This window comes from Remersonia thermophila, chromosome 4 (assembly GCF_042764415.1).
Source record: "Remersonia thermophila strain ATCC 22073 chromosome 4, whole genome shotgun sequence".
Taxonomy (NCBI): Eukaryota; Fungi; Ascomycota; class Sordariomycetes; order Sordariales; family Chaetomiaceae; genus Remersonia; species Remersonia thermophila.
In genome coordinates this window covers 1,912,164-1,927,800 of record NC_092220.1, presented here as the reverse complement: position 1 = coordinate 1,927,800, position 15,637 = coordinate 1,912,164, and the positions used below count along the sequence as shown (strand labels likewise).

At 60.2% G+C, this 15,637-nt stretch overlaps 6 protein-coding genes across 6 annotated transcripts; 2 read left to right on the top strand and 4 right to left on the bottom strand.

Moving 5' to 3' along the window:
• Positions 1-163: 163 nt before the first annotated feature.
• Positions 164-766, bottom strand: VTJ83DRAFT_4687 (uncharacterized protein; the record flags this gene model as incomplete). The annotated part of the gene is made up of 1 exon (XM_071011203.1): positions 164-766. The coding sequence occupies one exon, from the start codon at positions 764-766 to the stop codon at positions 164-166; it is 603 nt and encodes a 200-aa protein (XP_070866137.1).
• Positions 767-1,955: 1,189 nt separating this feature from the next.
• VTJ83DRAFT_4686 (uncharacterized protein) lies at positions 1,956-3,257 on the top strand (the record flags this gene model as incomplete). Its single annotated transcript, XM_071011202.1, has 3 exons — positions 1,956-2,720; positions 2,791-3,021; positions 3,087-3,257. The coding sequence occupies 3 exons, from the start codon at positions 1,956-1,958 to the stop codon at positions 3,255-3,257; spliced, it is 1,167 nt and encodes a 388-aa protein (XP_070866136.1).
• Positions 3,258-3,350: 93 nt separating this feature from the next.
• Positions 3,351-5,863, bottom strand: VTJ83DRAFT_4685 (uncharacterized protein; the record flags this gene model as incomplete). The annotated part of the gene is made up of 2 exons (XM_071011201.1): positions 3,351-4,333; positions 4,426-5,863. 2 exons carry the CDS (start codon positions 5,861-5,863, stop codon positions 3,351-3,353), a joined length of 2,421 nt encoding a protein of 806 aa, XP_070866135.1.
• An 893-nt stretch (positions 5,864-6,756) lies between these two features.
• VTJ83DRAFT_4684 (uncharacterized protein) lies at positions 6,757-8,774 on the bottom strand (the record flags this gene model as incomplete). Its single annotated transcript, XM_071011200.1, has 3 exons — positions 6,757-7,670; positions 7,731-7,911; positions 7,977-8,774. The coding sequence occupies 3 exons, from the start codon at positions 8,772-8,774 to the stop codon at positions 6,757-6,759; spliced, it is 1,893 nt and encodes a 630-aa protein (XP_070866134.1).
• A 3,453-nt stretch (positions 8,775-12,227) lies between these two features.
• VTJ83DRAFT_4683 (uncharacterized protein) lies at positions 12,228-13,612 on the top strand (the record flags this gene model as incomplete). The annotated part of the gene is made up of 4 exons (XM_071011199.1): positions 12,228-12,392; positions 12,458-12,771; positions 12,849-13,270; positions 13,365-13,612. 4 exons carry the CDS (start codon positions 12,228-12,230, stop codon positions 13,610-13,612), a joined length of 1,149 nt encoding a protein of 382 aa, XP_070866133.1.
• Positions 13,613-13,745: 133 nt separating this feature from the next.
• On the bottom strand, positions 13,746-14,687 carry VTJ83DRAFT_4682 (uncharacterized protein; the record flags this gene model as incomplete). The annotated part of the gene is made up of 1 exon (XM_071011198.1): positions 13,746-14,687. The coding sequence occupies one exon, from the start codon at positions 14,685-14,687 to the stop codon at positions 13,746-13,748; it is 942 nt and encodes a 313-aa protein (XP_070866132.1).
• Positions 14,688-15,637: the final 950 nt, after the last annotated feature.

Here is a 15,637-nt window from a genome sequence, read left to right as displayed (position 1 = left end):
CACGTCCCCACGGGGAAGGGCGACAAACGACAAGCCCGGTGAAATATCGCCTTGGGGTCCCCAGGGGGGGGGGGGGGGGGACCGGAGACCACGGGTGGCCAATGTCGCTGGCGCTGGCGTGTCCTCAAAGCCCCACGATGCAAATTGTTGCAAATTGTTGGGCTCATCCATGGCCGCACGAAGGGCAGCGAAGGGTTTCGGGTGCCGAGGGTTGCCCAACAGGGTCACATCGGCGACGACCTGACCGGAATGCATGATGGGCGAGGGGGGCTCCGAACGTCAAAGTCGCTCGCTCGCTCGCTAGCAGCGCGGGGCCATGGTCGCCGGGCCGTTTCTCGTTCCGGCAAGGGACTCGTTCTCCGGGAGGTCCCGCGAAAGTTTCGCTTGGACGTTGCGTTTCAAGGTCGTGATGTGATTTGTGATGCTGAGGGAGATTCCCCCCCGTCCTTTGACGAGTCGACACTTGTCTTCCGGAAGGTGGTGTTGCGCGCGGGAGCGCAGCGGATGCAACTTGTCTTATAACGAGGTCCAAGAATAGAAATAAAGTTGGACGAGGAGAGCAGTGATCCGGGTATTTGGAGACGGAACCGAGCAGCAGCGGCGAAGCGTGCAAGCTCGCTGCCGTTCCTGGAACGAGGACGCAGTCCCGCCGTGGATGGTTGGCCCCGTCCGCTGGTCCGGTACAACCGTACCGCTTGTCTGCAGGCAATATGCCAGGCACTTGGCGCAGCTCTCGGCGGCCTGAAGGAACGAGAAGGTGATGCATGTGTTTTGAACGTATCGAGCAGGTGATTGTGGTCCGGTTCCCTTGCCCCGCGCGACAATCTCTCTCTCTCGTCACCAGGGCGAGTTCTTGTTAGTGCTCACCATGTCGCGCTCTCATAGCGGGGTCGTTTTGGTTTGTGGTTTTTCTTTTTTTTTGGTTTTTCTGAGCCTTGACGATGACATGACATCGCTTGATGCCGGTTTGCAGGGCACCCCGAAACGTGGCAAGGCGGCCCATGATGTCGACGGAAGCGAACCGCGGGGATGCAAGAATGGTGACATTTGCAGCCGAGGACCTGGGAACCGAAGATGCTGGTGGGTCGATGATGGCAAACAACAAAACGGCAACAAGAAGCGATGGGAAACTGGGAGATGGGAAGTGGGCGATTGAACGCAAGAGAGGGACCGAAGGACTTGGGTTCAGAAAGGAGAAAAGGACCGGGGGAGAGAGAGGGGGGGGATCCAGTCGGTGTGAGATGATGAAAGATGTCAGGTTGACGAGCGGCGATGACTTTGGCGTGTAAGGGGACGAGGATGGGCTCATATGAGGCTGGCTCCTCCCGTCCTGGGCAGATACTTGAAGGCTTGTCAGGTGTCACCCAAATACCACCAGCTGGCAGCCAGCTGATGACAGCCTCTCGGCTTCTGCTGCTGAGAAGCACATGCTCTCTCTCTTTTTTTTCTTTTTTTTTTACTAGGCAAGGGCAAGTCGGGTGGTGGTGAGTGCCTGGAGAATCCACCCCAACAAAAAAAAAAAAAAGTGGATGCAGTCCACACGGCGGGCGTCAAGAGTTCAAGGCCGATCCACAGCTGTCGGGCCCAGTGAACGGAGTGTTGAGCATAGAACGGGCCTTCTAGAAGCAGGAGAGAAGACCATTCTCAACGGCTGAAAGGGAAAACTACCGTACCTTACACTCCCTAAGGCACCCATCTCCGTTCCAGAATTATAGTTACCGTTTTCCCCCTTTCCCCCCATTTTCCGCTTCTCCTGCATATTATTAACTATTGGAACTCCCATCTCGTGCTTTGGGTGTGGGAGGGGAACGGCTCGGCATTGGATATTAGCCCACCACCTCGAGCAAACGACAAGACGCATTCCGTCCCGCCATCCACTGAGCCGCAGGAACGTGTCGTACCTAGGTGGTAGCTTGGCTCGAACATCAGCTCTGCCATCCGCCACATTCCGCACCATGCCGAGAAACGGCACCGCCAGATCCCGCGCCAAAGCCAAGGGCACCGGCGTCGGCACCGGCTCCAGCTCCGCCGCCGGGCCGGACATATCGGAGCCTCGGGCTCGGCACCGGCAATCGCACGGGGAGTCAGCATCAGCCTCGGCCTCAGCCTCAGCGTCAGCGTCAGCATCAGCATCAGCATCGGACGAAGAAGACCACGCCGACCCGCCCCCCAACCGCGACCGCCGCGCCCGCCGCCCCTCCACCACCGAGCTCCTCCTCCACAAGGCTGCCGAGCTCGAAACCACCATCGCCACCGCCCTCACCCACCTCCTGCACTGGGACGACCTCCCCGCCTGGCGCCGCGACAACCCGTCCATCCTGAGCGGCTACCGGCCCACCTCCAACTCCTTCCGCGCGTCCCTGCGCAGCCTGCTGCACGTGCACAACGAGACGGTCAACATCTGGACGCACCTGCTCGGCTGCCTGGCGTTCTTCGCCGTCGGCGCGAGGTGGCTGGTGAGCGAGGTGGTGGCGCCCCGGTACGCGACGGCCACCCCCGGGGATGCCGTGGCGTTTGCCTGCTTCTTTGCGGGCGCGACGGCGTGCCTGGGCGCGAGCGCGGCGTTTCATACCCTGAGCAACCACAGCGAGAGCGTTGCAAAGTGGGGGAACAAGCTGGATTATTCGGGCATCGTGTTTTTGATCGTCGGGAGCTATGTGGCGCCCCTGTGGTATGCGTTTTACTGCGAAGCCGGCCTCCTGACGCTCTATCTGGGCTTGGTAAGCTTTCTCGGATACGATGCCTTTTCTTTTTGGAGTACGCGACGAACGAGGACTGACCTGCCGCTAGATCATCCTGCTGGGGCTGGGATGCCTGGTGGTCTCGTGGTTTGACCACTTCCGCATGCCCGACTGGCGGCCGTACCGGGCGCTCATGTTCGTCGGGCTGGGTGCGTCGGGCGTCATCCCGATCCTGCATTCCCTCACGCGCTCGAGCTTCGCCGACCTTCACCAAAGGATGGGCCTGGGCTGGGTCGTTCTCCAGGGCATCCTGTACATATTTGGCGCCTTCATCTATGCGGTGAGTAACCCCTGCGGGCTTTGTTCGTCGTAGCCCCCTTCGGGATCGCGCTGACGCAGACGTAGGTCCGGTTCCCCGAACGCAAGTGGCCTGGCGTTTTTGACATCTGGGGCAGCTCGCATCAGATCTTCCACGTCTTTGTCGTGGCGGCGGCGGCAACGCACTTGTACGGCATGATTGCGGCGTTCGATCACCACCACGGAATCCGTCTGGCGCAGTGCGATACGCTGGCATAGAGCGGGGGGGTCTTCTCTAGCATAATAGATAGATTTTGATAGACAGCAGCGCCTTGCGGCGGCGCCATCCTACGTCCCAGCCCCTCGTGCCGTCTAATCCACCACTCCCAGATCCATCACCTTGATGATGCCCGACGCCATGGCGCACGCCGCCCAGCAGCTGAACTGCAAGTTTGGATTCCACCGAGCCGTCGTCACCCGCGTCAGCGGCTCGTGAATGACAACCCGCGACGCGAGCTTCTCGTCAAGCTCGGCCTCCCTGTCGAAATCGGACAAGTCGTCCTCCCCGCCCCCCTTCTTGCGCGCGGCCGCCGCCTTCTTCTTCCTCTTGGCTGCCTTTTTCTTGAGGTTCATCTCCTTGCGCTTCTCCGTCCGAGGATCGTCATTCTCTTCCGGGAGAAAGCCCTGCAAGATCCTGACGGCGCCGCGCGACCCGGACCCTTCCCGCGCCGCCTCGGGCTCGATCGGCCGGTGCTCGTGCTCAAAGACGCGCAGCTTGCACATGGGCTCGCCCTTTTGCTTGAAGAGCTTCTGCAGGGCGTTGCACGAAAAGACGGTGCCGTCGGCGCAGCCGACGAGCGTGTAGGGGTGGGTGGCTCCCGCCGAGACGCACGTCAGCGCGTTGGGCCCCGTGGCGATGCTGCGCGCCTGGCAAAAGTAGCGGTGGTGCAGGAAGGCGACGGTGGTGTTGGGCGTGGACGAGGGGTACAGCGCCATGAAGCCCTGCATGGGCTCGGACCAGGACAAGAGGTTGGGCTGGAAGCTGATGGAGGGCACGGGGAAGTAGGTCATCTCGCTGCTCGGCTGGGACAGGTCCGTGAGGGTCACGCAGCCGCCCACGGGCACCGACGCCACGAGGTACGGGTGGGACGGGTAGCCCGAGCAGATGTCGATGACGTAGGTCGTGTGCACGCCCACGCGCTGCAGCAGCTGCCGCGGGTGGATCGACCACAGCGTCACGGAGCCGTCCGAGTGGCCCAGCGCGACGCGGTTGATGTTGACCCAGGCGAGACAGGTCACGCCGACGTTGTAATCCTCGGTTAGCCCCAACGTTGCGACGGGCGACTCGATCCATTCTGCGTCGGAGACGGACGGTTAGGGAATTTGAATAGGGCACATGCAGAGAACAAGACCTTTTTGGCGGAGAGCCCTCCGAGAGAGCACATACCGTAACGTGGGGCTTCGGCGCCCTGGATCGCCTTGGCCTCGATGATCCGTGCCTTGCCGTCTCCGCAGAGGATGGCCATCATGCCGTAGAGGCCGCACGGGTCCATGGGCGCGGGGCAAAACTCGACTCGCTTTGGTCGCCCCCAGTCGAAGAACTGGGCGACAAGCAACCGGGGCGGCCGTGTCGACGGCGACGGCAGCTGTCCTTGGCGTTCTTGCGGCACAAACTCCCAGAGCTGAATGCACCCGATCTTTTGGCTGGCATCTTTGCCCTCTGCATAAGCAGCAGCGGCAGCAGCAGCAGCAGCAGCGTCATGCTTCCGTCCTGCTGCCCCTGGCGGCGGTTTTGGAGCCTGGTCGGCGAACGGCACCGTCGCCACGGCCAACACCTGAACATCCTGCCTCACGAGCGGCGCCCACGCAACCGCCAGCGGTATCCCGCCCACGTCCATCACCCACTCGCTCGGCGTCCTCTCCTCCCCCGCTCCGTCCGGATCCTCCACCGGCAGCCCGTCCTGCGCCGTCACCAAACAGCCTCCCTGCCGTAGCCGGTACTCCTTTTGCCGATCCCACCTCCCCAGCAGCACCGCGACCTCCTTGTCCTCTCTCGGCATCCATCCCTCCCCTTCCTCCCTGCCCAGCACCCTGCCCCTCTGGCTTCCTCCGCGGCCACCCGGCCCGCAAAAGTCGTCGTACCACAGCCCCGCCCGCCTCGCCTGCACCCTCTCGAACCCCTCCCCAACCCACGGGCTTCTCACCACTCCGTTCTCGTCCTCGGGCCCCCACCGCGGCGGCAGCACGGGGAACCCCGAGAACCGGACCTCCACCTGCCATATCACGCGGATGCGCTCGTGCTCCGGCCCGAACATGGTGTCGCGCAGCGCGCTGTACCGCGCGTACCGGCGCAGGGGGCCGGCGTAGACGCGCGTCACGATGCGAGTCTCCAAGGGATAGGGGGGGATGGAGTGGAACGAGTGGCCGCGGGATTGGAGGATGGAGGTGCCGGCCGGGAGGGAGCGCTGGCGGCGGGTGGGGAAGGGACTCGCGGCGGCGGCGGCGGCAGCAGCACCGGCGGTGTTTGGTGCTGTTGTTGAGACGGTGGTAGTGGTGGTGCGTTTCGTGGCCGGTGAGGAGGGGTTGGCATCTGAGGTATCGTCTTGGTCGTCGTCGTCGTCGTCGTCGTCGTCGTCGTCGCTGAACGGCACGGCACCACCGCCGCCGTAATCACCGTCGTTGTCGTCATAGTCGTCATCATCTCCGTGGTTGTTCTTGCGGCGGCGCCCCTTGTCCCTTGAAGGACGTGCTTCGAAGCCGTCGTCTTCGCCGCTGGGCTCCTCGCCCCCTCTCACGGCGACCGGATCATTGCTGTTTTCATCGTCCGAGATGATGGGTTCCTCGACGTAGCGCTTGCGGACGCCGCGGGTTTTGCGGAGTCGCATCGTTTTATTGTCGTGTCATCCGAGGGTAGAAGCGGTGGAAGGTTTGAGGAGTTTGATGAGACGTTGGTTGTCGGGCGATGAGTGAGTGCAGCGTCACTGTCAAATGTTCAGTCGCTAATAATATGAACTCGAATGAAGATTCCACAGGGCGCGGTATCACTCTCGAGAACAAGGGACTTCTGGAAGCTCTGGAGACGCGGGAATGAAACGTAGTGATTATCTCAATGAATCAAAACCTCAAAAATGGTTGGCTGGTCGAACAAAAGACCTGCTTGCATGAGTGAGTAACGTTACCGCATGAACGAGGGCAGTTGGATGAGAAGTCGATGAGCTTGAAGTGTGGATTTGTTCAACGGCTGGTGGGGTCCAACGTCGACCATTCGGAAGGGTTAGGGTTTGTGTAAGAGGACCTCAAAACGTTCTGTTTGGCCTCCCCCATGCCACCACTCCCACTCCGAAGCAAGGCACGCCACTGACGTCTCGGGAGCAGGAGCCAAATCAGTACAAGAGAATGAACGTCGAATTCAAAGACATGGAAGACACCATTGTTGATGAATTATTCTCCGCCTGACGCTCAGCCAGGGCCCTGCGCAGCCTTCATCGGCCAGACACCCGAAATAGGCGGTTCTGCTACAGCTTCCTCACTTTGCCGTGATACACGAACCGTCGTGGCCAATGGGTTGTTGAACTGTTCCTCCTGACGCGGACAGCCAACTTCCTCCACGTTCTAGGGAACCATAACCGCCCCGTGACGCGGCCGTTGGTGCAGGATCGACAGCATCAGCACCCAATACAAGGGGCTAGACTCTCCTTCCTATAGTTCTGGCCATTGTCCGCCTCCAAGTCTGAACCGTCTATCTAGACACCCAAACCCGCAACACCCGGCCATCATACTACCTCCTCCTACACAACCTCCCATTCTGCGTCGGAATCCACTTCTTCTGATTCGTAACGTACCAGTCCTCTGACCCAACGCCCGTCGGCGCATAAAACACCCCCTTCGGATCATATTTCTTCTTCAACGCGTACAGCCTCGGATAGTACTCGCCGTAGAACGACCTCTGAAAGTCCGGCTCGTTGATGTCCGCCTCAGACAGATACGTCCCCGACCCCGGCGTCACCGCCCGCCACTTCTCCATCCAATCCGTCGTCAGCGTCTTGCTAGCCTGCTGGATCTGTGCGTCGCTGGCGCCCGCCGGCCACGCCGCGCCCAGGATAAAGAAGGCCGCCGCTTTGCGCCAAGCCGGGTTGACGCTGTTGTATTGGTTGGCGTTCGGGTTCGGGGCCGCGCGGATGTTGTACCCGATCAGGATTCCGCCGCCTTCGATGGCGTGACGCACGGCAGCGAGGGTTGCGTTGAGCCTGGCGCCTCGGAAGTTCTCCCTCGGAAAGAGGCGGGACGCAGCGTGGCTGTCGGTGGCACCGACGGTTTCGGGACCGAAGCTGCCCTGGTATGCCTGGAACAGGCTGGAATACTCGGTGATGTTGGGGGTCACCTGGATGCCCAGGTTCGCAAGATCGTCGAGGTAAGGGGTGACGAGCGCGGTGACCTCGGCCTTGGTCATGTTGTTCGCCCAGAATGGCATCATGCTGAACAGGTACTGGCCCGGGCCGATGCCGACGACCAGAAAGTAGCCATAGGCCCCGGCGGCGGTGAACTTGTCAAAGTACTTCATGTAGGCGCCGAGGCCGGCAAAGAACGTGTCGGCCGTGACGTTGGGGTTGGTGGCGTACACAAAGCTCATGGTGGTGACGGGAATCCTGGGGTATGCTCGGATGGTGATTGAGGTCACAACGCCGTAGGTGCCTGTCAGCCGTTTGTCAATATCAAACCAGCCAATGCGCGAGAACCATGGGGATTCTTTACCGCCGCCTGCGCCACGAAGGGCCCAGAACAGATCCGGATACGACGTTTCGTTCACCGTCACGAAGCGCCCATCAGGGAGCACCACCTCCATGGACAGCACCTGATCGGCTCCCATACCCACGAGGCTCGACACGGGCGAATGGCCGCCTCCTGCGATGAAGCCCCCGGCAATGCCCACGGTCTACACAACACATCAGCCACATCTTCACGTCGAATGTCTTTTCGCAAACAGCCAGGGAAGCTCACACGGCACTCCCCGCCCACCACGGTCACCCCGTTCTCCTCGGCCGCCTTATACACGTCCTCCGTCAGCACGCCGCTGCCCAGCTTGAACGCGGGCCCGCGGTAGCCTCCACAGCTGTAGTCCCTCCAAAACCGAACGTCGTTCAACCCCCGCGTCCAAACCGACAAGGCCCCGGCCCCCACCGATTTGTCCGCGAAGTCATGCCCCGTGTTCTTCACCACCAGCCGCAGGTTCGCGTTCCTCGCAAAGTTCACCGCCAGCTGCACCTGCCTCGCGTTCTCCGCCCGGACCGAGTACGTCGCGTACCCGCCCAGCGTGCAGTTGCCGGCGTCGGGATCCTCCGTCGGCATGCACGTCCGGCCCTGGTACAGCGGGAACATGGCCGAGGACGGGTCGTCGACGTGCAGGCGCGGCGTGGACCAGGCCTCGCGGACGCGCTGGCACGCCGCGGGGTCGTACTCCGGGCGGTGGCGGTAGCAGGGAGCCGCGAGGGGGACGGTTTTGATGAGGGCGCCGCCGAGGGTGGCGTTGAAGCGTGACCAGGTGGCGTCGGACGGCCAAGAGGGGTCGCCGGGGAAGGACTTGCATCGGGGTTGCGGGGGGTCGAGGTGCGCGTTGCCGAAGCCGAAGAGGGCGGCGTCTTGTTTGGCGAGGGACTGGGAGGTGAGCTGGATGTTTTCCCAGGCGAAGCGGGATGGGCATCGGGGGCCCGTGAGGGTTGCGGAGGTAGGGCTCGTGAAGGTGGCCACCGCGGCGGCGGCGGCGGCGATGGTTAGGGACCGGAGGGTGGTGGCGGCCATCTTTGAGGTCCGGGAAAAATGGGATGCGCTTCACCGTTCCTATGCCGTAGAGCCCCGGGAAGAGAGAAGATCAAAATCCCTCTTGCTCTGGACGAAGGGTGGTCAGGATGATTGACTACGGGTGATACCCCGGGCGGTGCTCGGTCTCGTCCAACAACCAACAGGCTGATCGACCGGGGAGGGAGCCTGCGCGGGTAACATTGTTCCCCCAAAGTTCCATGACATGCAGCAAATAACACCCCCCCCCCTCCCCCAAGTGGGTTGTTGTGACAGGATCTATGGGGACTCATACCCCGGTCCTGAACCCCAGCAGTCATTCTGCCTGCTCAGACCGCCATTCTGGGCATCCATCGTGTATATAAGGAGCCTCCAGGAGAGGCACATCAGATAGTTGTTTTCTTCCTTTGAATAACAGCTTCCAACCACTCCTTTCCGTCGTATGCACTCTCACAGGTCCGGGCCATCACAGTTGTTGATTAAGAATGGCATGGTGTTGAAAAGAAAACGACCCAAGGCGAGCCCGTGCCGTTAAATGCAACCTCTCACATGTATGTCCCTGACCCGGTGGACAGCATCGCATCAATTGATCTGTAGGCCAGCTTGCTGGTGCCATGTCCGATTCCTCTCCCGCGGCCCCCTTTTGCTATGAGTGGTCAGCCGGTCCCAAGGTAACTTATTATTCCTTGGCCGGAATGCCCCCTCAACCAATCGGCAGCCCTTCATCTCATGCAGGTAGAGTTCCTCCCCGAGACCGTCAGCTGCAAGGCGAAAACGTCCATTTTCTTTTCACGTGTTGACCGTTTTGAGAAAATTAACGATAAATTTCCATGTCTGAGAAGCCGGCACCAGGCGAGTGAGTGTTGAGAGGGGAGTGGCCCACCGAGAGAAACAGGCTATGCATCTAGAACGATGACAAGGGACCGTTTCCATGGAATGGGCTCATCCAAGCCATATGCATTCATCAAAAAGGCATGGGGTATAAGTTGAGCGGGATATACTATAATGACCTGTGCCGTTTGCATTATTCTAGTAAGCCTGAGCCCGGTTACGGGATGCCCACCGTTGGCTGCGTCCGCATGAAGCACGCTTCTTGTTCGGGGAAATGTTCTTATTCATGGAAGGGTGCCGGGCTGTGACAACGCCGAAGATTGGAGGCAGAGAAACATCAAGTTCTCCAGTCATCCATTGTGATAGAGGGCGGACAGTTTCCAGCGCAGAGGTCACACCGCGTGAACCAGGTGCAAAATCATAGGACGTCTGGTGTTGTTACGTTTCAGTTGAGCGGCGTGAAGCCTCAAGGGTGTGATCGTCTTGCTTAGGACGATGTTTTCGGATAGTAATATTACACAGAGACACTCGCAGAGATATGTATGACAACGATGGGCTTCATAATCCTCCATGCATTGGAGACATGGCCAAACATGGACCGAGGTTTCACTTTGAGCATGATGGCTGCGTGATTTCCTGATGCTCAGGCAACGAGTACCAGCCATCATACTATGGAAGTGCCGTGCGCCATCATGGATGGATGTTCCCTCAACTGCTTCTAGACTAGGTAAGGAGCAGAGACTTTTGTCCATGGGCCAGAGCAGCAAACATCTGGCCTGCTTTGGCGTCGTTGCAGGGCGCCCAGACCCCATAGTCTGCATGTTAACTTTAGTATTCCTCTCGTCCGTTTGTCTCATGAAGAAGATGGGAGCCGAGGCGCCGTCCAACATCCGACTGCCGGTGAAGCGAGTCTTGGAGTCGGCAAGGATGCTGAACCATTGCGGATGCAGCAGACATGGAAGCATACCCGCTGGATATGAGCGGTGCTCGCCCGGGCCTTCCTGCACCAGGTTGCTTGCTCTTGGTACCAGGAGAGCACCATGGCCCAAAGAGCCACGCAAGCCGTGGATGCTCAAAACTAGCCGGTTTCTCCGTTCCTTGGTTTGAATGCCCACCCGTTGCAAACGTGCTGGGAAATCAAGACACTGCCTAGGCTCCGCTGGAAATGCCGAAGAAACAAGAGCACCTAGACGTGACCTCGATGGTCAAACAAAGGGGCTGGCATCAAAGAGGCCGAGGTGCTTGTTCAACTCGAAGCTTGTCCGCTCCCACCAGAGACGAGAGCGCTGAAGTGGCGGCAAGGAAGGCCTGCGAGAAATGTAAATCAGGGTAACCTGTCGTTTTCACCCACCTGGTGTATGAAGGTATTTACGAAAAAAAAGATGAAAAAAGGAAAAAAAACAGGATGCCACAAACGTAGCTTCTGATCTGAGCACTGCCATGTCTCGCTAGGTCGACCAGAGCCGGAGCTGGCACCATGTCAAAGGATATGTGGTTGAATTGAGCTTCACCCTCGGCGCAAAAAGCCCATGGGTGTCCATAGTTGCACGGGCGGCCTTTTGTACGTGGCAAGCCTCTTGGGATTCCGATACCTTGTAATCTTTTTACTCCTATTCCATGCCGTGCGCGATGATCGTACCATGATAGCCTTTCTCAAGGCGCGCCAAGGGACACATCATCACGCCTTCACGACTTACACCACCACGACAGCCGACGTCGTAATGCCTCGCCATGCCGGGGATGCTGGCTTAACTCCGTCTCTCATCACCATCGCGGCCGGACTTAAAGCATGGCGTGCTTTATGAAACACACTCGGGAAAAACCCACTACAACGGCAATGTAGTTTGACTTGCGCCTGGATCGCGGCTAGCAGTTGGCGACACGCGATGACGCGATCCCCTCCGCGTCTAACATCACCTTTATCCACCCCCTTGGCCTTATCGCAACCCCAGATTCATTGCAGCCAGACAAAACACAATCCGAAACCCGATGCATCCATGATTCGTTTCTCCCACGCGACCTGCGGCCTACTGCGTCCGGTATGTTGCCCTGGCCGTCGTAAATCCGAGAGTCTGGTGTCGCAAACCGTTACCGGGCCGAGAGCAGGGACCGCGTGGGGCTAGCGACATGATGCAAACTCCCACCATCCAAACCTCGCCGCCGGCATGGTGGATATGCAGATGACGAAAGGGTGTAATCGGTATGAGGGGATCCACCGGATCCCATGATGTCAGTTCCAGAGAGACAGGAGGACGACACCACCACCACTGCACGGCTGTACGAGGACGCTGCGATGGGCATTGCGCTTGTGGTATCCCGTCATGATTGGAGGCATAGCGTGCTCACGCAATTCCGTCCATGCGGCTTGCCATCGTGTCAAGTTCGTTGACCCCGCAGTCCAGCACGAGAGCCGAGCCGTTGTGATGCGTAACGTTTGAGGGTAGCCGTGATGGCCACGATGGACGAGCGTACGTGTATAAAGACGTCGTAGACACCCGGCCATGCCTCAGGCTGTTCCCGTCCAACATCACCAAGCTCGCCCTCAACACCTCTCCGGCCTACCAAGCCCTGAGATCCAACCTCATCCACCACCGCCACTACTACTAGCAACCGCAACATCGCGAAATGGCCCCCGCCGCCGTTGAAGTCGACCCCCCCGCCCCGACGAAGGACCTGGCGGCCCTCAAGCTCCAGGCCTCGTACCAGATCGGCGGCGTGTACAAGGAGATCCCGTACCACAAGTTCGACGCCGATGCTGAGCTCGGGAAGAAGGGCCACGAGGCGGCCAAGGTGAGCCACCTCTGTCCCACCCCCATGGCCGGACGCTCCAGCTAACCGCACCCGCCCGTTTCCAGTATCCTCACTACCTCCCGACTTGGGACCCCAACCAAAAGTACCCCCCTCTCGAGCCGTTCGAGCACTATGAGCACGGCAAGGATGCGGATCCGACCTACCCCAACCTGCTTCCCAGGGACCAGGTGACCGTCACGCACCTGACGCCCAGCATCGGCACCGAGGTCCGGGGCATCCAGCTCAGCCAGCTCAGCAATGCCGGCAAGGACGAGCTCGCGCGCTTCGTGGCGGAGCGCAAGGTCGTGGCGTTCCGCGACCAGGACCTCAAGGATCTGCCGATCGAGAAGGCGCTCGAGTTTGGCGGGTACTTTGGCCGGTATGTCCTCCTCCTCCTCTCACATCTCCCGCTCTTTCTTGCCCGGCAGGTTGGCTGACGGAGCCCCCCTCCCACAGCCACCACATCCACCCCACCTCTGGCTCCCCCGCCGGCTTCCCCGAGGTCCACATCGTGCACCGCGGCGCCGGCGACGACACCATCGACAAGTTCTTTGAGAACCGCACGTCCTCCGTGGCCTGGCACTCGGACGTCTCGTACGAGGCCCAGCCGCCCGGCACCACCTTCCTGTACGTCTTCGACAAGCCCGCCGCCGGCGGCGACACCATCTTCGTCAACGCGGCCGAGGCCTACCGCCGCCTGAGCCCGGCTTTCCGCCAGCGTCTGCACGGCCTCAAGGCCCGCCACTCGGCCGTCGAGCAGGCCAACTACAGCGTCCTCCGCGGCGGCGTCAAGCGCCGCGAGCCGGTCATCAACGAGCACCCCATCGTGCGCACCCACCCGGCCACGGGCGAGAAGGCGCTCTATGTGAACCCGCAGTGTACGTAGCATCGTGACGCGTCTTTTCCTTGGTCCCCTCGCCCGGGGTGACAACGTCGTCCCCTGTTCCCCTGCTAACGCTGCCTCCGCCCCAGTCACGCGCGACATCGTCGGCCTCAAGAAGGAGGAGTCGGACGCGCTCCTCAAGTTCCTGTACGACCACCTCGCCTTCGGCGCCGACTTCCAGGTGCGCGTCAAGTGGGAGGAGGGCACCGTCGTGGTCTGGGACAACCGCGTCACGCAGCACTCGGCGCTCGTCGACTGGCAGGACGGCCAGAGGCGTCACCTGGCGCGCATCACGCCGCAGGCCGAGAGGCCGTACGAGACGCCTTTCGAGGGCTGAGCTTGGAAAGAGGACGGGCGGGATGGTGATATCCGACGGTGTTGGGAGCTTTGGGTTTCCTTTTTGCTTTTTTTTTATCTGTGACGAATGCATTGCATGTTTTGTACGCTTGGTCGAGATTGATCATTCCAAATCATAGGAATGGGATGGAGTCAAGTTCCACTGCTTCGGCTTCGGTTTTCACTTTGGCAACCTGTGCTCTGGCGGACTCGCGGCGTCGCTTCTGTTCGGCTCTTCGGGCTTTGATCTCGGCAAACAAGTCGTCGTCATCGTCGCTCACCCGGATATCCTCTTTCTGGTCATGGGGTGATGTCCCATCAACCAGCCGTTTTGGACTCCCCACCTTGACGCTCGGACGGTTCGTCGCCACAGGATCCGTCTGCGATCGCCTTGGAGGTTGCGGTGTCGCAGGTTGTCGTTTGGCCAAGGTCGAGCTCTTCCTTGGATCCAGCCTTGGCCAGGTTGGCTGTCCGCCGAGGTCGTCGTCATCGTCATCGTCATCATCGTCATCATCGGAGTCGGTTTCCTGTTCCACACCTCTAGACTGCCCTCCCTTCTCTTTTTTCTTCGCCATCCTGCCACGATCATCCGCGGGCCGTTCCGACCGTCCCCTGGACGGGCTCCTGGAATCCACTCCATCCCGCCTCCCTGTTCCCGGTCTTCCCACAGTCTTCATCAACGGCACCGCTTTCCTGGTTGGACTATCCATCAACCCTTGCAACAGCGTCGGCTGCCTTTTGAGTCCAACTCGGTTTCCATCCTCTTCCTCCGTTCCCTCGTCATGACCACCATGATCGCTCTCCGGCGCGCCGGCCCCGTTTCGCAGTTTCGCGATCGCCCTCCTCTGCCTCGCCGCGTTCTCCAACGCAGCATGCCTCCGGCGCACCGAATCCGTCATGGCGCCCGTGACGGGCCTGGAAACAGAGCGGATGGCGTCCGCGTTGGTGTCGTTCACCTGCCGCTTGAGGCGCTGGTACTCCGCCGCGTGCAGGTGGCGCGTGAAGTCTCCCGCGACGGCGAGGAACTCGTCCTCGACCATGCGGTAGCGGTCGTCGTGGTCGGGGCCGGGGATCATGAACCTGTTCGCGGGGTTAGATGCGTGCGTGAGAGGGCGTGAGAGGTGCGAGTAGGTCAGGATGGATGAATAGGAGGATGGCATTACTCTTCAGGCAGCGGCTCAGGAGGAGGCGAGCTAGAAGGTGAGCGGATTGCTGTGTCGAGCAAGCTTCGTCTTGGCTTCTTGGGCTCTCGCGCGGGCGTGGATTCGGACTTGGGAGTTGGCGTGGGACGGCTCGACGGTGACGGGGTGATGGCTTCGGCTTTGGGGGGCCGTGATGGTGTTTGTTTGGCTGTCACGCCAACCTTCCAAGGTAGTTGACGAGGCATGATCGAGGCATGATGGGAGGGCCTGATGAAGGTGGTGTAATCTTGTTTGGGTGCGCCGAGGGGGTGAGCGAAGAGCGGAATGAAGCCCGCAAGCCGTGGTGCGATTTGCCAAATGCAGAATGACAATCCTGGCGGCTGCTTTCACCACAATGTCAAAAGGAAATCCATGCTCTTGGGTGAGGATAATCCAGGGCGAGGGATTATGTCGATGGTGGTCAGCTGCTTTTGATGAGTCCCGGTAGCAGGCAGTGAGGTCAAGGCGGCGGTTGGTTGAATGAACGGGGAGAGTTGAAACCAGAGTTAACTATTACTGTGTCGTTCAAAGTGGAACTCCCGCGGCCTAACGTCAGTTCACTATGTACTCAGTAACTAGTTGGCACATGTCAGGAGTCGCAGGGGTGTCAGAGGCGGATTAGTCAGCTTACAGACATCAACACCTTCATCCGCCTGCGCATCCCATTTCCAGGATCCCCACGGGGGAGAATCGAGATGGGAAGCATGGATATTCTACATGGGCCGATAGAAACCACGGCTGGAATAAGAGCAGAAGAGCGTTTTGTACCAAAGACATCGCGTTCGTCGCTAATGCTCGCCTATGTCGAGTCAAGGGGATCCAAAGACGCTCCCAGGACGCTCCCT